The sequence below is a fragment of the Micromys minutus genome (assembly GCF_963924665.1).
Source record: "Micromys minutus genome assembly, chromosome: 5".
Taxonomy (NCBI): domain Eukaryota; kingdom Metazoa; phylum Chordata; class Mammalia; order Rodentia; family Muridae; genus Micromys; species Micromys minutus.
In genome coordinates, this window is record NC_137974.1 from 60,565,700 (window position 1) to 60,590,204 (window position 24,505).

General features: G+C 43.9%; 1 protein-coding gene across 1 annotated transcript; it reads left to right on the forward strand.

Annotated features, from left to right (window-relative positions):
• Positions 1-52: 52 nt before the first annotated feature.
• On the forward strand, positions 53-23,876 carry SLC25A27 (solute carrier family 25 member 27). The gene is made up of 10 exons (XM_080916972.1): positions 53-263; positions 2,687-2,878; positions 5,118-5,202; positions 7,916-8,038; positions 11,741-11,853; positions 16,253-16,337; positions 18,024-18,116; positions 18,653-18,755; positions 22,164-22,220; positions 22,313-23,876. Exons 1-10 carry the CDS (start codon positions 161-163, stop codon positions 22,388-22,390), a joined length of 1,032 nt encoding a protein of 343 aa, XP_080773098.1. The 5' UTR covers positions 53-160; the 3' UTR covers positions 22,391-23,876.
• Positions 23,877-24,505: the final 629 nt, after the last annotated feature.

Below are 24,505 nucleotides of genomic sequence, written 5' to 3' on the forward strand. Positions count from 1 at the left end.
GAGGGACCCGGCCAGCTACCAGGCGGGCGGCCCCTTTGCCAAGCGTAACAGAGGCACGTGGTCCCTCCCTGACCTCTCTTGGGCTAAAAAGGGGCGGCGCCGGCAGGGTGGCAGGTTCCCAGGCGACTATCGGGGCCCAGTGGTCCTGACCTGCTGCTGAATGCCTATCCCGGAGGAGGAGTCGCTGCTGCCGCTCACGCAGAAATGGCCCCGGACGAGCAAGTTCCTGCTGTCCGGCTGCGCCGCAACCGTAGCTGAGCTAGGTACCGGCTGCCCCCGCCTCGGCCTCCCCAGCGAGTGGCCGCGGCATCGTGCTGGGGGAGGGATGGGCGGGTAGCCTCACTCCAGGCTGGAGCATCTTCAGAGGTTGGACCCTCTCAAGGATGTGGTCAGGTGCCCAGTAGGCCAGCTTCAGGAGGAGTATGGATTGGAGTTGTCCAGGGTCCTTGTCTTCTCATCCCCAGGGATGTTGTCTTATGCCTAAGTGAGTACTCTTGGGCTCTTCAAGAGCCCTAAACCTCTCTAGGAAACGTTTTCCCTTTCTTAAGTATGACCATAATCCATTTGTTCACAGTTTTCTTTTTTCCATCCTTCCTGGGATTTTTTTTTTTTTTTTTTTTTTTTTTTTGTGGTTTATAGTCTTACACAGCCTCGGAGTCTTTTAAGATTGGAGTTGAGGAACAGGGGCGGGGGCGGTGGGGTCCTACCTTGGGGGACTTAGAATTGTTAACCATTCTTCATGAGCATCTGTTTAAAAGTCAGGCAGCCACATCACTTCCCTGAGCCTATTCTGTGCTTCCCTATAAGGGGAACCCTGAGAAGTAAATTTTATATGTGGTAAATGAAAGGCAAGGACAGCTATTAATCAGGGCATGATTACAGTTGCTGCAGTAGTGGGTCCTGGATATGCAGTTGCAAAGATCCCAGTGTGGCCTTCTCCCAGGCTGGTGGGGGCACGTGCAGAGAAAGATATTTACAGCAGCTGCCTGTTGCAGAAAAAAAAAAGATCTGTCTGCCTATGTGAGTCCAAAGGAATAAACAACACAACAGAAAAAATAAACAGACCACTTAGAGTGGATTAGGGCACCTTGGCATAAGCAGATGGTGTGTCGTTCTTGTTTGTTTTTCTTTCCCAGAAAGGGGGCAGGGAGGTTTTGAGTTCAACCTGTGGTCTCTGAAGCTATTTCAGATTACCCTTACATTTTCCTGTCCATTAAAAAGAGAAAGGAAGGAGAATGTCTCTGGTGCATTAGTCATTTGAAAATGTTACTCAGCCTTCTCTGATGGAGGTTTATTTATTTTTATACCTCGAATACAACACACTATCTTTTGCTTCCCTTCTATTTGTCTTCTTTCTAATCAAAGCTAACAAGACATTCTTTTGAAAAAGTCACTGATTTTCCGAAATAAAATTCGACAGCTTCTGAAATCATCTAAAATGAATCAGCTGAGTGATGAGCTAGTTAAGGCTTTGATGCGTCCCCGAAGCTCAAGTGGCTTGTACTGAAACATCCCTGTGAAGTGTGTTGAGGAGTAGGGATCGACGGCCAAGGAATGAAAGTGAGTTGGTAAAGGGGAGTACACACCGAGTTGGCATGAAAGCCTCAATCACGAAGCAACCAAAACGAAAATGTGTTTTAAGGCGCAGAACTTGTACTGCTACTACCTCTTCATACTCTGCTTAGTTTCACATGTTGATAAGACACTTTTAAAGGTATACATGCATATATACCACATATCTATCTATATAGATACATATATATGCCACTGGAGTCTTTTTAAGATATATATATACATATATATATGTATATATATATCCTATCTTATAATAGGTATTTATGGATTGTGAATCAGGCAGTGGTTACTGACAATTTTTATGTACTGTGAGCAGTGTTCATATCCCTCTTAAGAGTTATTCAGGACACTGTGTGTATGAAGTGTATTATGGATCAAGTAGCTAAAATATACTCTCAGATCAAAATAAACTGTCTCTAATTCAACATATAAACAAATTTTCCAGTTAACTAAAGTTGGGACGTACAAAGAACTCGTGAATAGGCCTTGTATAAAGCTTATCAGTTCAGAAAAAACATGGAATGTTGTCCTCAGTTGAAAGATGCTGCTGCCCTTGTATGCAGAACACATTCCAACTTCATTGCATCTACTGCATCTCCAGCATCAGTTCTGTGATTCATTCTCATGGAAGAAGAACCTATGAAATCATAGAATTCCTCTTCAATTTTGTTCTAAATTTGTATTCAGTCTCAAATGATAGTGGCTGTGGTCAAAGAGGCAGAACAGAACACTTTAAGCTGTTTCCCACTGAGAAAATTCAAGTGGTTTTGAGATTAAATCTTTTATTGAAAAGAGATCAAGGGTTGTCCTACTTCTGTGGGATTGTTTTGTTTAGGCTTTGTATCTGGGAATGCTTTGGGGCAGGGAATCTTAGACTTGGGAAGGCAGGAGAGTGTCTTTCTAAATCATCCATCTACAAGGTCAGAAGGCATGGGGATGGGTTCAGAAGTGTCTATTTTCCACAGGCTCCTTAGCTGATGCTGCTCTATTCTCCTGCTTCAGAGTCTCCAGATCTCAGGGGGATGCTAATCCTATGGTTTTAGAGGTTTTTGTTCGTTTGTCTGAATGTTCTGGGGGGTTCTTCCCCTTCGTTTGTTTTCTATTTTATTAGCAACCTTTCCCCTCGATCTCACAAAAACCCGACTCCAGATGCAAGGAGAAGCTGCCCTTGCTAGGTTGGGAGATGGTGCCGTGAAATCCGCCCCTTACAGGGGCATGGTGCGCACAGCCCTGGGAATTGTCCAGGAGGAAGGCTTCCTAAAATTGTGGCAAGGAGTAACGCCCGCCATTTACAGACACGTAGGTATTTATCTTGATTCTAGCTGGTAAGTTTGTTATGGGTTCTGTATCCTTTGCTTTTCTCTTCAGCCATATCCAAAATCCAGCAAAGACATGACCCCCCCCCCCCCACTGATACAATCAGTAGAAGAAAGTCTTTTCAAGTGTTATTAAGGAGTTAGTATGCTAAATTTTGAGTATTTAACTTCCATATGGTGCAATGTCCTGGGAATTGTCCAGGAGATCCTTGGACCAAGCTGACCAACTAGGCTAGCTGGACATGGTGAGCAATATATAACAGGGAAAGTGAGAGAGGGAGACAACTGGTCTCAGCTTCTGACATGGCATACACATGTCGAGCCAAGTTACACACCATCCTTACCACACACATACACACGAAAAAAGAAAGATAATTCAACAAGTGTCATCACTTAATAAATCCTGATATAAAGGGAGTTATCATTGTTTCTACTTGGAGGTATGTTTGAGAGGGTTCCCTGTGAATTCTTTAATATTACAAGACAGACACACATGAGTGATTCGCATCCTTCCCCCTTACTTACAAACCTTAGATACAGTGAAAAATTAAAGTTGGGTTGGAATGTAAAATTCTGAATGAGCTTTCAGTTCAATATTTTCAGTCTTTGAAAGTTAAAGGGTATTTATCTTTGTTATGTACGTCAAAGACCAACTAGGCAGACACAGCAGAGGGTGAGGAAGATGCTTCATCCAGATGTGGCGCTAGATCATGGTGCTCGAGGACCGCCACGTCTCCAGAGGGGTTAGTAGTGGTCACTGTCACAGAGAAAAACCTCTCTAACTGTGCTTTCAAAGAAGCACTCTCGGGAATGGGTGCGGTTGTTATGTCAGCTTAGAGAGAGAGCATGTAGTTGGTTCCAAAGAGATGCTGAGATAAATGTGGCCCTCAACCCCTCCACCTCTGAGCTGTTTCCTTAGCCGAGAAAGCATCGGTTCTAATCCTGCTCAGTCTTGCCGTTGTTCACACGCCATGCTGTGAGTGGGTTAGCCCATGATTTCCAAAAGGGTCAGTGCACACAAACTTGCACTGTTTTTGTGATTTGTATTTATGTTTATGATATACCAAGTCAAACTGCCTGAAAAAAAAAAATCAAGAAAAAAATCTTTTGCATGGGCACCATGTACTGGTTTTCATGACGCTCTTTTGCACCTTTTAAAATGTTTCTCCTTGGGGCCCTGTTATTGCTCTGTGCTTTGACATTTCTCGGTTATGCTCTCTAGCTTGTTCTTCAGCCAAGATCATGTGCTTTCAACCTGACAGAGAAGAACTGTTCGTGGGTCCTCCAGTGCAGTTACATATGCTTATCCAAGGAGATAACCTTTGTACACCAATGTTTGAGTTAAAGTCAATGCACAGAGCTATTCTGTGAGGCTGTTTTCCCCTCTGTTTCGCCTCCTCTTTCTGTGGTTCTCTTAGGATTTTATTGCTATGAAGACACCCCATGACCACCATGACTCGATTGGGGCTGGCTTACAGTTTCAGAGGTTCAGTCCATTATTGTCATGACAGGAAGCATGGCAGCATGCAGGCAGGCACAGAGAAGGTGCTGGGAGTTCTACATCTTGGTCTGCAGGCAGCCGAGACTGCCACACTAGGTCCACCTTGGGCATAGGAGACCTCAAAGCCCACCTCCACAGTGACACACTTCCTCCAACAAAGCCACACCTACTCCAACAAGCATTCAAATGGGCCAAGCATTCAAACACATGAGTCAGTGGGGGCCATTCCTTTTCAAACCACCACAATGGAGATTCTCAAGATGGTCAGAACTGAAACAAGAAGACAATTGTAGATCTCTTCTTCCCTAGTCTCACTTCAAGCTACATAAGTCAGAGACCCTTAAAACCTCAAGTTGTGTGTAAGTTAATAAATAAACTCAAGCTTAGTGAATCAATGTCTGTCAAAAGTAAATAAATAAGCACTCAGAACCTTCGAAGAGCAGCTCCAAAGGAAAGATAACAACTAATTGCTAAAGAATTTGATAACTGTTGTGTCAGAGCATGCAGTGTGGCACCAGGATGCTGAGAGAAAGGTCAAGGAGCAACTTTCTGGAAAACATACTGAGTCCTAAAAGAGGAAGAGGTCTAAACAAAGCAGAGAAGGGAGGCCCTGTTGTAGAGCGATCAGACCAGGAAGGATTCCTCCTTTGGAAGATGGTTGTGGTCAGGTCAGAAAGTTACTTCCTTAGACACAGGACTGAATTTCCGTGGTCTGTTTCATGCAGTGTACTCTGGAGGTCGGATGGTCACCTATGAACATCTCCGGGAAGCTGTGTTTGGCAAAAGTGAGGATAAGCATTATCCCCTCTGGTAAGTTTAGTTTTGAAAACAAGATGCTGTGATGACCCACCCACCCCCCAAGGCCTTAAGGTGTATTGATGATATTATATGGAAAATTATCCACTTCTACTAAAATTGCTTCTAGTAACAGACTTAATAAATAACCGAAATTCAAATAGGTGAGAATTCTTTACATATTGTATACAAACACCATAGAAGTGTGTATGTGTATTGTTCACACATGTTATTTATTTAATAATTTTAAAGAACTCAAAGGCTGGAGGCAAGGCACATGCCGATAACTCCAGCCCTTGAGAAATGGAGGCAGAAAGATAAGAGAGTTGGAAGCCAGCCTCTGTTACATGCAACCTGTCTCAAAAACAAATATTAATAATGAAAATAATTCTATTGGAGCGTCTTTTATTGGGGTTGCCTTTTTCAATTGCCTTTGTCTCAGTTAACTTTCTATTGTGCTGTTAAAACATCATGCCCAGAGGTAACTTGGGGAGGAGAGGGGTGTTTTGTTTTGTTCTCCACTTACAATTAATTCCCAACCAGAGGGTTGTCGGAGTAGGAGTTCAGAGTGGGAACCTGGAGGCAGGAACTGAGGCAGAGGCTACAGAGAAAGGCTGCTTACTCTTACACAGCGTATTTGTTCCCCATGACTTGCTCAGCAGGACCACCTGCCCAGGGGTGGCACTACCCACCATGGGATGGGCCCTCTCAGAACATCAGATGTTCATCAAGAAAATGCCCCACAGACTTGCCTATGGACCAATCTGATGGGAGGCATTTTCCCCATTGAGGATCTCTCTTCTCAATGGCTCTAGGATGTGTCAAGTTGATACAAGACTAGCCATCACCTGGTTTTTATTATAGCTGGTCTGTTTTGAATATATATAAAGTAACATTAAATCACATTAGCATGTACCTTTGTGGTTTTAATCAAAAAACAGCAGTCTCGGTTACACAAATGCTTTGGTTAATTCAAGATACTGCATGTATGATGAAACACTTTAAACTCTTACATCTTAACACATTGCCTGTGTGACTTTTATTTAGTGACCATTAATTGCAAAATATTTAGTTAGACGAATGAAAGTATATTCTCTCCGAAAATTGTCATCCAAGAATAAACAAACCAGCATCTCTCTCTAGAGACAAGCTGTTATTAATTCATGTTTTGTTTCTGCTTTTTTTCTTTTTTTTTTTTTAAGTTTTTTTTTCAGGTTCTGGCTTTTATATTATGAGAAACCTTGGTCGAGTTTTTAAAGGCTGTGTCCAGGAAGTAAACTATGGCTCCCATTTTTGTATCAGTCCTAATTAAATAATCTCTAAAAGTAGAATTTGCTACCTTCTACACTGGGCGGCTTACTATTTTCAGTCAGTGGGTTACTGTAACATCCCTTACAAATTTCTGGAAATTTCTGTAAGAAAAAAAATTAGCTGGAGGTAGATTTCATAGTTCTTTAAAGGATTGTGGACTTCCTTCCGGGGACTTGTTTGATGTTGTTTGGACACTTTTTGTGACACAGTAATAAAGACGGTTTGTCAGCTCTCCCAAAGCATGCTTAGCAAATAAATGGTTTCATATTTGAATCATTGCATTCTCCGAGTCTTAGGTTGTCACTTAGTTTTGTTTTTTTGTTTGTTTGTTTCCATTGTGCTTTTTTTTCCATTTTTATATTTTTCTTTCTTTTGTTTTTAGGTTATAAATGTAGAAGTTTGGAAAAGAGCAGTAACAGTTGTGGGATATGAACCCATACACTAATGTCCTCAATTCCCGAGATGTAAGAATGCGTTTGATGAACTGTAGACTAAACCTCGAGTCCTGAGTGCTTAGGTGCCTCCGGTTCCCCATGACTCACTTCCTTAACTTCCCAGACACTGTGCTCTTTGTCCCTCCCAGCATCTCTCTGGCCCTGTTCTTTGCCCCTCTCTTGTCTTTCCTTCTTACACGGGCAATGAAGTAAGTAGCTAAGGGCCAAGGCAAGGACCAAGCCACATCTATAGGTATTTCACAGGGGAGGAGCCCCATGCAGGGAGAAGAGCTGTTTTATCCTTTAATGTTGAGGCTTTTCTCTTTTCTTCGTATACCTGCTGTGTTCTCCCATCCCTGTAGCCTTGACTTCATCTACAGGCTGAGATCCGAATCAATATGTATACAGTTGACACTCAACATCCAGTTGTCGCTGTGACTCATTTAGCACTGACATGTGCGTGGTTGATGCCAGTGACTTATGTTTCTACCATGACAATGACACTGCTTATTAAGACCACGGTAGCAAGCTAAAGAGATAGTGGCTGTTGCCAAGCCTGATGCTAGAAAGAAATGATTCCCAGTCTTCTGATTCTCTCTCTCTCTCTCTTTCTCTCTCTCTCTCTCTCTCTCTCTCTCTCTCTCTCTCTCTCTCTCTCTCTCTCTCTCTCTCTCTCTCTGTCTGTCTGTCTTATACACACTCAAAATGAGGAGTGTAGTAGCTTTGTACCATCAGAATTCCTATGGCAGCCTGTCAGTATAGCCCTGTGTATATTTCTTCCTTTTGAAAAGCCCTAGGCTTTTAAGTCAGAGATGGGCTTGAGTCCCTTTCTGTTCCCTTAATGATTTCCGTGGACAAACTGCCTCCCCCTTTCCACGTTCAGGTCTCTCTGCTACAGAAGTGATGCCCACCTGTAGGCTTCCGTTAAACTAATGGCAATCCGTCTAAAGAAACGAAACAAAACTATCTCCTTCTACAATTAGGAAATCGGTCATTGGAGGGATGATAGCTGGCGTCATCGGACAGTTTTTAGCCAACCCCACTGACCTCGTGAAGGTCCAGATGCAAATGGAAGGAAAACGTAGACTGGAAGGGAAGCCTTTGAGGTGAGTCGCTAACAAAACGTTCCCTTCCCCGCCTTCCGCCACTTGTTTCTTGGGCATTTATCTCATGCACTCACGTTTGTCATCTAGTCTTTACTAAAGGAAATGACGCTGTCTTCTTCTTTGAAGTTACATGTGTGAAAGCTCAAACTGTCCTTGTGCACAATGATGTGTTGGGCATCTGACACGTGTCAGACAAACTGTATGTGTTGATAACTTTTTGCTCCCCCTAATAAAAGACTGATAGGCTAGTCCCCTGTTCCAGGCTGATGTAAAGAATTTAGAAAGCAGGGCAGTGCCATTCAGGCCTATAATCTCAACACATGGGAGGCTGGGCAGAATTGCTGAGAGTATGGTGCCAACCAAGAGTATATAGTGAACTCAAGGCTAGCCTGGTCTATACGTGATACTATATTTCAAAGGAGAGAGAGATGGGAAGAGAGAGTATAAATTATGTGTGCTGGTATGAGCCCTAACTTGATCACTAGGGCTGGTATCCTGGGTGTCACTAAACCCAGTCTCTGTATCTTCATTTTTAAAGGGGACTCATGGTGGTTAACACTACTGTCTTTAAAAAATCTCAGTTTTCCTCTTAACAAGAATATCGAAGGGTCAGGTGTTGCTAATTTCTTGTAGCCTGTTTGTCCTGGGAAAGGGTGACTCTGACAGATGCATCCCTCCCAGGAATGGGGGAAAACAACATGGGATTGAGCTGAGTTTAAAGACATCTGCTCCTGGGAACACTGGCTCTAGCTGAGCTAGACTTGAATGAAGAAGGCTGGGACCTCCCTTGGCCGGTCACCATTGAATACTGCTTTCCTGCCCTCTAGTCTGTCCTGCTCTACCCAGGGCTCCCCTGCAGACTTTAAAAAGTGTGTGGGGTGCACATTGGGCCAAGAGACAGCACTTAGCAAGTGGGTTACAGCATCCCAGGACCCATCCTGAGCTTTTTCTGATATCTAATACCCACGAATCAGTAAAAGAGATTGGTTTGTCTGCAGAGAAAAAAACAGCCACAGACACCTATTTTCAGCTAGGTTTCAGTTGAGTTTGGATTTTTATGTTGGCTGCTTTTGTTCTTTTGTTCCTAATGTTGGTAATTTTGGTTGGTTGATGCCATTGTAAAAAAGAAGAAAAAGGAGGAGGAAGAGGAGTAGGAGAGAAGGAAGAAAGGAGGGAGGGAAAAAAGAAGAAAGAAAGGAATGAAAGGATACATATAGAGAGAGAGAAAGAGAGAGAGAGAGAGAGAGAGAGAGAGAGAGAGAGAGAGAGAGAGAGAACAAAATAGCATGTGGATCCCAGGACAGTAAGTGCCTACACAGTCAAAACACAGGGCTATTTTGTGTGGCAAAATAGTTGTCCTTTGGTGAGATTCAGAAACCACAGGGCCTACATAAAAGCTATGCAGCTAGCAAGCAAAAAGCAAGGAATTCCAATGCAGACCCTTTCGGGCCACACAAGCCTGGATGTTTCTTCTGTAACAGACGGTGGCATTGTCTCAAGTGCAGACTCAGCTTCGGTTTTCACCCGCACACAGAAGAGTAAAATCAATATAGGATGGTAATTTTCACAAAGATTATATTACTTAATTTTAAGAATTCTCAGGTTGTCTTTTCTATTTTTAACCTAAAATGTCATCTTGCTTAGGAGATAAGATTTAAATTTTTCTGCTTATTATTATGTTATGTGTATGGGTGTTTTGCCTACATGTGAGTCTGTGCACCATATGATGGGAGAGGCAGAAAAAGACATTAGATACTAGAGTTAGAGAATGTAGCGAGCTGCAGAGTGGGTACTAGAAATTGAACCCAGGACCTCTGGAAGAGCAGCAGTCAGTGCTCTTAAGCCTTCTCTCCAGCCCAGACTGACAGAAGAGTGTCTGAGGGTCAGTGTTTACTGGTTTTGGTTTCTTTGTTTTCTTTGATGATGCTAAGGATCAAGTCCCTGGGGCCTTGGGCATGTTAGAGAAGTGATTTACAACTGAGGTACACCCCCAGCCCCAAGTCAGTGGCTTGTAGTATTGTTTGAATATATGTGTGTATACTATAACTATATATGGTCCCTGAATTAATAAAATGAAGGCTAATAACTATTGCTTTCTTCTATAATTATGTGAGGGTTAGCGATATAAAAATACCAAAAGTAGCATCTTGATCATTTTACTAGACTGAGAGGAGGAACTCATGAGAGAACTTATGGTGCTGCCCATTAAAAATGTGTATATAGTGTCAGGCACAGCAGTGCGCACCTGTAATCCTAGTACCGGGGAGGCTGAGGCCAACCTGAGCCAAATAACAAGACTGAGCACTAGAAAGGGAGAAAGAATAAAGACAGGAAGGAAAACAGCTAGTGAGATGTTTCAGCAGCTCAGAGCTCAGTGTGCGTTCCCGTATGATGGCTCACAGCCACCTGTAACAGTTCCAGCGAAATGCAGTGCTATCAACAACAAATCATTTAGTTATCTGGAAACAAGACTTTTCTAATCTTTTCAAATTTCTAATGATTCTGAATACATACTGTTTTATTTCTAATTGGATCTGTTGACTTTTGTCGACCTGTATAGATCTGTCCATGAGACCTGGGATCTGAGGATGTTAAAAGAATGGGACGGACTGCAATCTAAAACTGTAGACAGCCTGACCTCAGTTTCAGTGAACTTTTATACACAGATGTAACAAAGAAAGCAGTGATCCAAGAAGGTCCTTTGAGTTTAGAAAAACAGGTAAATAATCTCATAGTACAGATGAACAGAACAGCCCTTTCCCAGAGCTTCTCAGGACACATCGGTGTAAGCGCAACCGCCTGGCACTCGCCATAGATGGTATCTGAAAGCATGAAAGCGAGGCAGAGGCCATGTCCAGATCCAGGGCACATGAAGGCCAGCATCCAGCGCATCCTTCCACCAGCCTGGGTTCTAGAGCTGTGTTCCAACATCCAGCCAGAAAAGCACATGTCTTATAAGTTGAATGCAAAGATTTGTTGCAGGAGGCACAAAATCATGTCCAAGAACAATCCAGGGAACAAAACGTGCCTGATGTAAAAGGCCCTGTGCCTGTTCTCTTGGACCCTTTCTCACTTTGGCTCCCTAAGGCATTGCTTACCATGAGTCAGTCCTGTGTCCGTGTTCTCACGGTATCTGAAGTGAGAATTTTAGTTTCTTTAAAAACCCAGAAATATATATATATTAACCTCAGGTGTGGGGTATGGGGCTGCTTCGAACTATCCTCAGGAGGTGACTGTAATTTGCCTCATGCTCTAGCAGGGTCAGGATTTTACCAGCTTCAGATAGTTTTTTTGAGCATGTAACATTTGGAATTCTGGGATACATAAATGCCAGAGCCCCTGTGGAAGGGATGGGTTGACCCGTTGATGGCTGGATAAAGTTTGCTGCAGTTTGTCAAGTAGTCCTGCGTAAAAAGATGAGAAGAAATTAAATATCCTGACAGCAAAGATCAAACTTGCACCAAGGAACTCAACACCCCTAATCAGCAGGAAGTGGTCTAATGATATGCTCACCCTCTTTCCCTTCTATCCTTTTACCCTCTCCTACCCAGTGTGAGGGGGTGAAAAGGAAGAAGTGATAAAAGGTAGAAGGAAAAGAACCCACAGAGTGGCCTAAAGTCCCTTTACAAGTATCGCCTGAAGGTGAAATTTGAACCTCTGCCTTCCAAACACATAGAGCACACGTCTTTGCTATTTCCTTAGATTCCGCGGAGTACATCACGCATTTGCAAAAATCTTAGCTGAAGGAGGAATCCGTGGGCTTTGGGCAGGCTGGATACCCAATATCCAGAGAGCAGCGCTTGTGAACATGGGAGGTAACGCACCTTCTCGAATGTCTAAGCCATCATCTCTGAGTTATGAGCACTGGTATGTGGAAGGCATTATTTTATTTTTCAATAGCATGAACCAGCAATGGCAACCGGTGCATTTTCACCCCAATTGGTAATGTAGGAAAAGAACTAAAGAGAGAAAAACTGTTTCCATGAAGAGAAAAGAAAGTCATTTCTGAGGCCTCCTACCCTAGTCCAGATTGTCCAGGAGATGAAAACTGAGTGTAACTGACAGTCACCAGCCCAGATGCCCAGCTCTCCCCACCTGACACTGCCCCGTTCCCTCAGAAGTGGTCCTGATCAGCACAGCTTGCAGCCTGGAAACAGGAACATCCCCCTGTGCATCTCTCCCCTTCACTTGGAAGTTTTACCCTAATCATAAAGTTTCAATTGGTCAGTTACATATCAAGGAAGCTAGAAAAGACTAAAACCCTTTTTTTTGGAAGACTGAGCTGGTAGGATCCTGAGTTCAAGGCCAGCCTAAATCATAAAGTTATACCTTTGGCAAAAAACAAAAAAAACAAAAAAAAACAAAAAAAAAAAAAAATTAAAAATGAAGTCCTATTAGACAAATGTTCTTATTTAGGAAATGTTATTAATATGGTAATGTATTACTAGTGAAACTACAAGCTACACTGACTATTATATAAGAGGGAAAGCATTTTAAAATTAAATTATATGTTGACAGATATCTTTACTGAGAAGTTATATGTGGCAGTCCCTAAGAAGATATATTATTTAAAATGTATTTGTCTAATTTTATAACTTTGAACTCTAAAATCTATAAACATTTCATAACATCAGGAGGCTAATGGCCATCCACTGAGAGACACTTATTGAAGTTAGCAGTGGCTATGTTTTAAACATACAGTGGATATTGCACATAGTTTTAAAAAGAAACCCACGCTAAATCCGGCTATGTGCCGGCCTGGGCAGCCGACCTGGGCTCTTTTGCCTGGTTTCTGGGGTCAGCCTGTTGCCAAGCTGCTCTGGTCAGAAAACTGCTCTCAGACTAGCTCCATTGGAAAAGCTGAGCTGACTTAACCAGTCTTTCCGGAAGTGCCTGCGCCCCGCCCACTTCCCAGGTCATCCAACCCTGTGCAGGCCTGCAGAGAGCCAGTGACTGCTCACTCGGATTCCCCAGCCCCGTGAAAGGAAAGCACTAGAGACTTATAATATGCTAGCCAGATTTGTGACGATAAATCTCCAACCCCAAAAGGCTCGTGCAAAGAACACACAACGCAATATTGTAAATACAGGCTGCATGCTTAGATTAGACAATATACCACTTCACCACTCTATTGCCCGGCTGTGAAATTCTTCGCTATTTGCGGCTCCTCCAGGCCGTGTGGGTCTGCTCCATCTTCATCTCCTTCTACCTCCATTTTTCTCTCCCTCCATCCTCCGTCTAATCTGACCTTCTTCCTCTTTCCCTTCCCTAGAACTTTTAGCTCCGCCTTTTCCTTCCACTGCCCAATCACAGTCTCTGTCTAACCAATCTAACCAATTAAGCCTTATCTAACCAATTAAGATTTTTGTCTGACTTCACCTGAGTATGTGATCTACTCCTAGTCTGGACAACCCTCTTGAGGGAACAGAAAGTATAAAGGATAATCTACAGCAAGTGGCTCCGTCTATGCTGTGGTCACTGTTATACCATCCATGTGTATTCCCAAAGTGAACGTGACATCTCCATGAGAATTAGCATGTAGGAAAGATTACAAGTAAACGATAAAGAAGCAGCTTGCCTTTGTGTTAAAAATACAGAATTTGGGGTGCAGAAATGAAAGATGTGTTCCTGGCTCTTAGGCTTGCATCTCTGAGAATAGTCATTTTGTGTACATATCCGCAGCTTCCTTGAAATGTAGTTGGCAAAGCTACCAACTACTCCAATCTTCTGGAATCATCTTAAACTCACCCCCTACACCCACACACAAATACCTGCTATTTCAGTATCCCCAGTGACCTTCCAGCAGGCCACCCCTTCGGACTCCAGCTTGACCTCTGCCACAGCCATCTGACTGGCCTCCCATCTTCAAAGTTGTACACAGTGTAGCTATCCAGAGAGAGTTATCTAAATCTCTGATCCAACATGCCTCCCGTGTCCTTACCACCTTCTGCTGGCCTCTCATTAGATAACAAAGTGGAAATTTTGGAATATGGTGTAGGATGCTGCAGAGCCGGCCACAGGCTTCCAGCTCCTCAGCAGTTCACCTTGTCTGCCAGAAGGAGCACAGCAGAAAGACAGGAGCTGAGAGGACACGCCCCCCACCTACCCACTCACCCCGCCCAGCCCTGAACCTACGAAGCTGTGGTCTTGTCCTGTCTTGCGATTAGTTTTCATCTACACATCCCTTTAATACACAGCTAAACTGTCATCTCTGTCCATGATTGTTCCTAAACCTCTCGAAGGCCCTCTCCATAGCTAGAGCTGGTCAGGATAGTTGTCCTTTTCTGTCTAGAGTTCTCTGAGGTCATTACTGTCCTTGGCCTCTAGTGTGTGTGTGTACCTTTGACTACATGGTGAGTGAGCCCCTGATGGCTATAGTTTGTTTTACTCATCCTTTGCCCCCCGTCTCTTTCATACTGACTCACCAAATGCTCAGGGCTTAGTCAGTGAAAGAATCCTTCCTAAGATGGATGATATGATGCTTGGGAATGAATATGTAATGTTTTTTGAGAGTTCCAGTAACAGGTCTCTTAAATGTGGAGTAGTTTATTTTCCCTGTCAGTCCATGTATGTCTGCTGTGTCTCCTTGGTAGCTGGTTCCCCACCCCCACCCCAGGAAGTTCTCTTGACTCAATTTGTTTCTTCAAGGTTTTCTCAGAGCCTCAATTCACCCAAGTGGCTTTCTCTGAATCTTCCTTTGGCTGTGTCTAGAGTATCACATGTAATGTGTCACCAAACTTCATTATCAAACCAGTTTCTTCTCCACTCTTCATTGTCTCAAATACCCACGAGTCCGTTTTGTTACTTGGGTATGAATTTCACCCTTCCTTGTTCCTTGAGTCATTTAGCTGCTGAGTGCGATGGTTTCTGTCTTCTCATGGTCACTGGAGCTGCTTAGTTCATACTTGACTTGCTGTATCCTTCATCGCCACCAGACCCCTCCTCAGTGGTCCCTTCCTAGGCGCTGCAAACCACTTTGTGCCACTGTGCCTGAACTGGCTGTACAAAGGTGACCACCGATGTCTTGTTAAAACTGAAAACATAAAAGCCGTCTGTTTTCATCCTTATCTCAAAATTAATAGCTCTTCCATTGAAGTTGTTCACACTTAGAACCTTGCCTTCACCTTCCGATTTTTTCTCTGTCTTTAATCTCCTGACTATTTCTGGCTGTTTCTGCTCTCAGAATTCATCCAGAAGCTGAGCAGGGGCTCCACTGTACCCTGATCAAGCCAGCGTCATCTCTTATTGGGATTAGCCTGATGTCTCCTATCTAGTCCCCTGGTCTTCCTGCAGTCTGACTTCTGACCCTCTCTTGAGCCTCCTGGGCCAGCACAGACCTGTCATTCTCCAGTCCCCCTTGCATGCCACACCAGCCTCTGCCTTCTGCATCATCATCCACAACCCAAGCCGGCTCCTGCCTCACCTCAGGCAGGTGCTTTCCTCCCATCAAGAGCGCTTTCTCGCAGCTCTCTAAATGCTTACTTTTCTCATGCTTCCTTTGCGTCTCTGGTGTCATTTTAGCAAGAGACCTTCTACTTCGCCCAGACTTTAAAATCCACCCCTTTGCCTGTTCTTCTGTATCCCTTCCCTTTTCCTGTTGGTCAGCAGAATACCTGTTTAAAACCCACTGACACCCAGCCATCTGGTAGTTTGCTTGGCTAGCTGCATCTGCCACCGGGGAGCAGAATAAAACTCATTTTACCGGTGACTCTTCCCCCAAGCTCTGCAAAAGCACTGGCCGTGTCTCGTCTCTCCCCGCTGGCATGCCTGTCCATTCTCAGCAGTCAGTGGCCTTCAGCGTGGGTCATCCCCATAAAACCCCAGCACTGTGGTATAACTCTCCTTTTAAAAATCCTTTTAATCGCTTCAGATTGGCCTTAGGAAATATATAACAAGCTTAATGTAAAACAGCAGTCCAGATATGTTGATTATAGCTTGAGTCAGGGTCTTGACTCATTCTGACTTAAGCTCAGACAGAAACTTCCCAGTCCAAAGACCAAACATCGCAGAGGCTAACACCAGCATAGTGTTATCAAGACAATGAGGGCCCGTTTCTTTCCAACCGTTTGTAGCTTTGCCTGCCTCCGCTTACAAGCAAGAATAACGTCTTACATTCTGGCACACAACCCACCCCCAAACCTGGCACAATTTTGACACAGAAGACAGTCACTGTTGAGTGAATGAGTAGTCAGTCACCACTTTCTCCTTTGCCAGATTTAACCACGTACGATACAGTGAAACACTACCTGGTACTGAACACACCACTTGAGGACACTATCGCCACCCACGGCTTGTCCAGGTAGGCGGCTGTTTGGGCTCTTCTTAGTTTCTCTGTTTCCTGTTTGCTTTTAGGATGTAATTTCATTTTTCATTATGTGTATACATTTGAGTCTATGTGCAGGCATGTGCAGGTGAGTGGAGGCTGTCCCTGGGGCCTGAAGAGTTTGTGTCCCCTTGAGCTGGAGTGACAGGTTCTGGGAACCACAGTCTGGTCCTCTGTCTTGTGTCTAAAGAGAAAAAGACGTCAAGAATATGTTTGGTGGAGGCGAAGTATGATGTGGGGGAAGGGTTGCCTCTGCAGGCTCAATCTGATTAGGAGGCAAGCAGCCACTTTTACAGTGAGTCAGGCACACCTGGCTGTTGCCAGGTAACTGTGGGGCGGAGCCTAGACTAAATGCCAACACTCTGCAAGAGCAGCAAGGAGCTCTTAACCCCTGTGCCATCTCTCTGGACATATCTGGCCTTCTCTTGAATTGTTGTCATCAGTTCTATGACATGCCATCATGATGAGGAAGGGATGATGCTATGTTCTCAAAGTGTCATTTTTTTTTCAAATTTGTGGCAACTAAAATGTGGAAGAGACAGATAAAATCACAGCACATTTCAGATTAAACTGGGCAAACATTTGTATCTGATGGGGCTGCTCCAGGGAAGTTTCTGACGATGGTCTCTAACTCAGTTCAGCAGATATGTGTGACCTTCTGGGCTGCCTGTCCCAGTCTCCATCTTGCAGTACCCCTACCCAGGGCACTCCCCAGCTTGGAGACCTGGACACTGTGAAAGTGGTGGACAGTAAATGAGGTGACTAAAGAGTTGGTCACTTCGGGGTTCAAAGGAATGAAAAACAACACCACCAGCAAAGCAAAGGGAAGGTACACAGAGGGAGCAGATGAGGCATGAGGGTTTGAGGGGATCCGGCTCTTCCTTCTCTTTGACACATCCATCCTTTCAGTGGCTCCATTAGAATGGGTAGCAGCCGATGTGATATAATATTAATGTTCTCAAGTTGATGGTATTGAAGATGCACACTCCTCCCCTCAAAAATACTTGTTTGGACACGAGACTCTGTCCTTGTAACACTGCCTCCAGATCTGCGCTGACAGGTGACTCAGTCACCCTCAGTGCCTGTCCCTCCCTGCCTATCACTCAGTTAACACCTATCACATTTGCCCAGTTTAATTTTTCCTGGCACTGGTGAGTACCTAAAACTATCTAGTTTTCCTTGGCCTCTCCCTCAACAGTGTAGGCACCTACAGAACAGGATCTTCTTAAGCATTCAGTATTTTTATTCTTGGTGTTGGTATTGGTTATGGTGGTAGTTGGGTGTGTGTGTGTGTGTGTGTGTGTGTGTGTGTGTGTGTGTGCAAGACAGAGAGAGAGAGAGAATCTGTACCTCTTGTGGTTGTGTGTGTGCATGCCACAGCACGCATGAGGAGGTCAGAGGACAATAAGCACCTTCCCTCCCAAGCTATCACAAAGGAGAGAATCTTATCTCCTGTTCCCTACATCAAAGGACACCAGGCAGCAGGAGGCACATCTCTGTTGACTGGCCCTGCTTTAAAGTTTTCTCCCTTGACTGAACTAAGCATTATTTTTAATCTCAAAGAATATTAGTGCTCCTTTCTTTTTAAATATTAAATGCCCTTTCTTAGAATTCCGAAGCTCTTAAATATTCCCTTGAAATTTTATTTGTTCCTGTCTCCAGTTTGTGTTCTGGACTCGTGGCTTCTATTCTGGGAACACCAGCTGATGTCATCAAAAGCCGAATAATGAACCAACCCCGAGACAAACAAGGAAGGTAGGTAAAGCCCCAGTGTCCACATGCTGGAGTGTCTGCGGCAGTGCTGGTGTTTAAAAGATGCTGTCGTCTCCTAAAGGTCTATATGCGGAGATGTGTTCATGTTTTCCTCTTCAGTGAGGCAACTGTTCATGTGAAATTATTTTCTTTGTCTGATGCTAAGCCTTTGGGGAACTGAGATAACAGTCATGTTATTTAGACACAGAGTAGTTACTGTGAAAGCTTTGAAATACTCAGCTGAGAATTTGCAGACCACTCTGTTCAGAGCGTGTGCCTTTCAGGTAACAATTTGATATGGTATAAAATATGTGTTCTCTTTGGAAGAGGTCTTGTGGAATGAACTCCAGAGAGGATGGAGGGGGTGATGACAAGGAGTCAGCAGGAAATTCCTCTGATGAACAGAAGGTACTCACGTGTTATGTCTAAGAAGCACGGGTACAGAAAGTATTTAGCTCAGAATAGCGCTCCATAGGTGGCTCCATTTACATCTCTGTTTACACGGAAGGAATGTGACAAAGGTCTCCTTCTACTTCCAGAGGACTTTTGTATAAGTCATCTACTGACTGCTTGATCCAGGCTGTCCAAGGGGAAGGCTTCCTGAGCCTGTATAAAGGCTTTCTACCCTCCTGGCTGAGAATGGTAAAGATGGGGGAGGGTCTCTTTCTTCCTTTCCTTCTGTTTTCTTTGTATTTCTATGACTTGTACTTGGCCGTATTTTTCATTCTCTCCTCTGTGGCACGTCCTTGTCCCCACAAGAGGCCTGCCCATCCTTCCTTTTTTAAATATTTACTGTAGGGGTTTTTTCTTTGAACCTTTCCTTAGAATCATGTTTCTTTTCTTAACAGACTAAGGCTAAGTGACCCTGTCACATTTATTAATAAACAGGTTCATAATCTATTACATAAGTACAGAAAGACAGATTTTTCTTAAATGATATAAAGCCTTTAATAGTCTTCTTAGCTAAACAGGTTGGGATGCATATAGAGATTCAGAATTTCTAGGAAATGTTGCTGCTTCAGGCTTGTTTTGATAACACAGTTAAATAGGTCTGATTACCAGGGAGACCCTGCTTTTAAAAAGCGCCGTGCCTCTCTGTGCTTTTGCCATTTACTGCCGTGTAGTAGACAGGGTTGGCAATGCGTAGCTGTAATTTACAGCTCCGTTCTTTTGTAAGTGCTTATAAAGACTTGAAAATGTGGATGAGTCATAGGGCTAGAAACTCAATCAGAAATCAACATAATATAACACACACACACACACATACACACACACACACACACAAATACACACGAGCGCATGCCCTGTAGAGTAGATTTAACTTTGAATCAGACACTATAAATGGTGGCTGTCACAGAAAGACTTTCTAGTGCTTTGGAGATAAACAGCGGGTAGGTACAGCCTACACTGGGCAGTTCTGAAGGCCTCCCCTTAGGAGACACTTGAAGACTGAGTAGGGCTGGGCCAGGCAAAATGGTAAGAAAATGTTCTCTGGAGATGGGTGGGAGTGTACTGAGATCCCAAGGGCAGGGGAGCCCAGGAAGCACAAGTGGCCAGTATGCAGAGAACAAGGCAAAAGGTCAGGCAGAGAAGCAGAAAGCAAATAGGCAGGGTGAATTGTGGCTTGGCCAGTTCTACACTTCTAGATTATTATCTTTCGTGCATTGAGAAAAAGGCCTGGAGTGATCAATGAAACATAATGGTGGCGCAAAGGGAAATCTGGCAGCGAGGAAGAGGATACCTTTTCATAGTTTATTTGGGGCATAGAAGCCTGACTGGATGAGGGTGGATGCATGGCCAGAGAAGATAGGGGAAAAAAAACCCAGGACCTGAACAACTGGCACTGACAACAGTTTGGACATCATTTGCAGGGCAAGAAAATGTAGATTCAGTATAGCTTTTGATACAGACAGTTTGGGGTATCTGTAGGACATTTGAATAGAAGACTGTCTTAATATCAGAGTTAGATCAATACCATAATCTATCTAGGGGAAGTAGGGATGAAGATGTAGGGAGTATAAGAACATACAGAGGGGACAGTAGATGGCTATTAAAAAGAACAAACAAAAAGCAAAAGCTCATAGCATTGCCTGATATAAAGTGTGTCAGCCAGCCTTCTGTTGCTGTGATCAAATAGCCAACACCAGGCAATACAACCTGAAAGAAGATACAGGGTTCAGAGGCTTCAGGCTGTGGTCAGCTGATCTCATTGCTTTTGTAGGCTGGTGAGGCAGAACATTCTGGCAGGAGTATGTGTGTCCAGGAAGTAGAGAGTTCTTTTCAGGAAGGAGCCAGGGGCCAATGCACCCTGCAGAGACTCCTCCCATACACCCTGTGCAGGGGTGAAGGTGATGGGTTAGTGGATAAAGTATCATCAAGCAGGCATCATCATGGTGTGTAACTGTCCTGTCGCTGCTATGCATGATTGAACCCAGACATCTGCCTCATAAGAACCTTCAGGTACCTGGCTGGCTTCACTGGAGCTTATAATTATACCTGGTATATTCACACCACACAGACACATTTGATAAATTATGCAGGTACCTGGCACCTCCAGGCCAACATGTCCTCCTGAAGTTCAAGCCCAGTGTGGGGCCCACGTCAGCATTAGAAAGTCACTTGCTAAGCATCCCTGCTGGAGGAGCTTTTTTTGCAAACTTAAAACTAAAGATTTAAGATTAGCAAACTAAGAAGGCCAGCTCTGCAGAAACAGAAATGAGAAAGGCCTGCAATAGGCTGGAGACAAACTTGAGGCTGCAACCGAGACCATACACACTTGGATTATTTCCAGTAATCCCGACTGGGCTGAAGGGTAACTCAGTAAGCTCAGACAGCATGCCCACCGACAGGGTACAGAGGCTCCGTCAGTCCCACCCATTAACTCCCCATAGTCTTTGGCTAAATGCTCTCTCTCTTGAGCTCATTGAACTAAACCCCACCACACTCCCCATCACTAAGAAAGTCCCTAGACAGAGGTGCCATAGAGTTGCCTCACCCAGCCCCTGTGGTTTTGAACCTGTAATGACACATTCAACTTAAGAGCAAAACTGAAACCCACCATTGGCACTGGCTGCAGGGTCCTTTTTTCTTAAGCAGGACCCCCATCTTCATGCTCTCTCTGCAGTTGCCTCCTTGACTGATCCATTCTGATGACACAGGGCTGTGGCACATTTGCAACTTTGTGCTTATTTTCTCAGCCATGTGTGTGCAGACCAGCTGACCGCTGCATAGTATCTTCTTAGTCTGCCACCGAAACACATTCAGTATTTCCCGACGCAGGCAAATGCATTCCTTTACAAACACAGCTAGCAGATCCAGTTAACACTGGAACCAGTTAAGCTTAACTCTCTGCTCTAGAATGGAAATCCTTTCTAGACACTGATCAGAACCAAACTAGAGAGGGATTGAATCCAAGCACACCTTTTCTGGTAATCCCTGCTTCCTGGTGCTCATGACTCCTTCCAGACCACATCCTTCCTAGTTCCCGTGGGTGGATTCAATCAGGTTAAGGTCAAGCCGTTCTGAGCTTTTCTCTTCCATGTGAACTTGTTTATGCAGATTGCAATACATCTGGGACTGAGACTTTTATGACCCAGATCGTAGAGACTTACTTATGTCTTCCTCACATCTTAAGTATTTAATTACACAGAAGCTTAGGACAAAGGTTAAGGCATCAGATTATAGGCTCTTAGCCAGAAACGATCCTTAGAAAGAGCAGTGTGTTCTAGTTCCGAACTGTGTCAGTGGACAGCATCCTCATCTATAAAGACTAAGGCCCAGCATCCTCATCTATAAATGGAGATAAGATCTGTTTTTTTTTTTTTTTCTATTGTAAGTTGTTCTTAGGGAAATCTGTGATCAATATGATAGGAAAATGTTTTGTAAGCTTCAAGGTGATTTACAAAGATACACTACTAAGATATTTGTGGGGCTTTTTGCTTTGTTTTGTTTTTATAAGTGGATTGAAAATGACTGTCACTCAAAGATGTATATGTAGAACATTTATAACTGCTTTGAAATATGCACTAACCTCTTTGGTTAATCTTTCAGACCCCTTGGTCAATGGTGTTCTGGCTCACTTATGAAAAAATCAGACAGATGAGTGGGGTCAGTCCATTTTAAGCCCTTAAGCTAGAGTGCTCATTGTCACTGAACAAGAGCATCTGCAACACACGCCCCTGTTATTTCTACCTCTTTAGGAAGATACTTTACTCCACAGAGACTGCGATTTGCAGGGGGCAGCACTTTATCTCTATGGAAACCCGAGTTCTCTTTGACTCCTTTTATCTAAGAGCAATCTGTCTGGTCCAAACTCTCAAGACCAATCACTGAGACACAGCGAGGCATTTGCTGAAGAATGGAACCCAGACCACTTTGACCTTGGGCCAGGAGGCTTGGACTTCAAGCTGCTGATCTGTGCAGAAGTGTCTGCCTTAGAGGAGTACGAGAGGGAGCCAGCATCTCTAACCTGGAGAGACGTCAGCGATGTGGAAGACTGTAGTGCTTAGGAAACATTTAGCCTCTGCGCCAGTATTTATTGTTGCAGACTGACAACTCGCTTTTCTGTTAGCAGAGTGCACACACATTGTAATCTACACGGGAGGCAAACAAGAAGTCATGAATAAACATTTTGAGTTTTCCTCGTGCTCAAAGAAGTTGCTTTACCTTTTCATGCATGGAGGATGGAAAGAGAAAAGAGGCAACGTGAAGTGATACTGGGTTGCAAGGAAAGAGGCTGAGCTTGCTGCTGGGTCTGTCTTTGCAGGTGTGTCACTGGTTGCCACTCCTTTATGCATGCTAGAGCCTAGTGATATCCCCTGACAGCGACAGTCTGTCGGAGAGGGCAGAGCACTTGCTGTGCACCACTTTCCATTACAGCCCACGCTCATCCGTAGCTCTGAGAAAACCACAAGGTACTTGCCTGAGATTCAGCTTCCAGGGTGTCCTTAGGAAGCGCCTCATGCAGTCATCAGCTCCTCAGGGCTATTTTGGGAGCAAGCTCACTCTCTTGTGTCTCCCTCTGTGTGTCTCTTCTCTGTTACAGAGAGGAGAGGGCAGAGAGAGAGCTAGAGAGCTCAGATGCCGTGCCAAAACTTTGAGAAACCCGAGTGTTAATCATTGTGAATCTAATTCATCTTTGCCTCTGGGGTGGCAAATGTTAACCATCTGTGGTTCGGGATAATCTTCTGTTCTCTTTTGAGAAAGGTTTCTCCAGATTTGGCTGTCCACGCCTGCTCCCCCAGACTCAGGCACAGTGCATTTGTGGATGGATGGCTACCGCTTAGGGGTAATGGCTGGGGATGTTACTAGAAAAACCCCGACCACTCAGGCCCAAGGTAGGTCTCAGAGCCAACCAAATAGCTGTTATGATGGACAGAAGCAGCATCCACCATGCTGCGTGAAGGAGCGATTGGAGAATCACTGCCATTTCAAAGGAGGAAGCACACTTTTAAAGACCGCTCTACATGTGTATCTGTCCCATTTTTCTAATTACAGAAGGTGGAGTTTGATCCCTGTACATCTTCAGGTTGCCTACCTTTCTGTTTCATTTGTCGACCTGCAATTGAGTTGCTAAACATCTATGTAGCCTATATTATATGCTTAAGTCCCCAAGTATTCTGCTCCAGAAACTGAATTACTTTGGGGACATTTTGGGTTTCTTTTCTATGTTTTCTAATGTTTATGACTAAGTAAGAATGGAATCAAATAATTACATGAAAACTCGTTAAACATTGGCTCAGCTTTCTTTTTTGGGGGGCTGGAAACTGGGACACAGAGACGTTCCTTTGTTTGGAAAGTGAAACCCAGAGAACGGGTGCTCATGCAGCAAAGTGCAAAGATCCTGATTAGTATGGGTCTTACAAGGGACCATAATACTGTACACTAACGAGGTACCCAAGCAGAGCCCTTACACCACCTCACAACCACCCTGTCTCAGAGTCCGAGTCATCTCCAAACTTGTTGTTGATGATGATGATGATGTCATTCTGTCTCATACTTTTCAGTTTAGGCTGAAATGGACATGAACACCAAGAGTCTTTGATGTCTGGATGCTTGTCAGTCTTCTGAGCCCATTACGCCAGACTTTATTGGCAAACTTGGCCTCTTGGTACCCACTTGGATCCTGTCTATAGCTCTCAGCCCCTACTGTGTAACCCTGTGGCTTTATGCTCAGGATCTTTCTTTTCTTTCCTTTTTTTTTTTTTCTTGTACATTTCTTCTCTAGTCAAATAATATTTTTTTCTTTCTAAAATCTATGTATATTTAGTTATAAATTATGTTCTGATCTTTAAAAGCAAATTAACAAGTATATTTAATTAAAGAGATAGAATTTCTTAAGTATTAACTTAGTTAAAAATAGTAAGGGTATCTATGAATGTATGTATGTATGT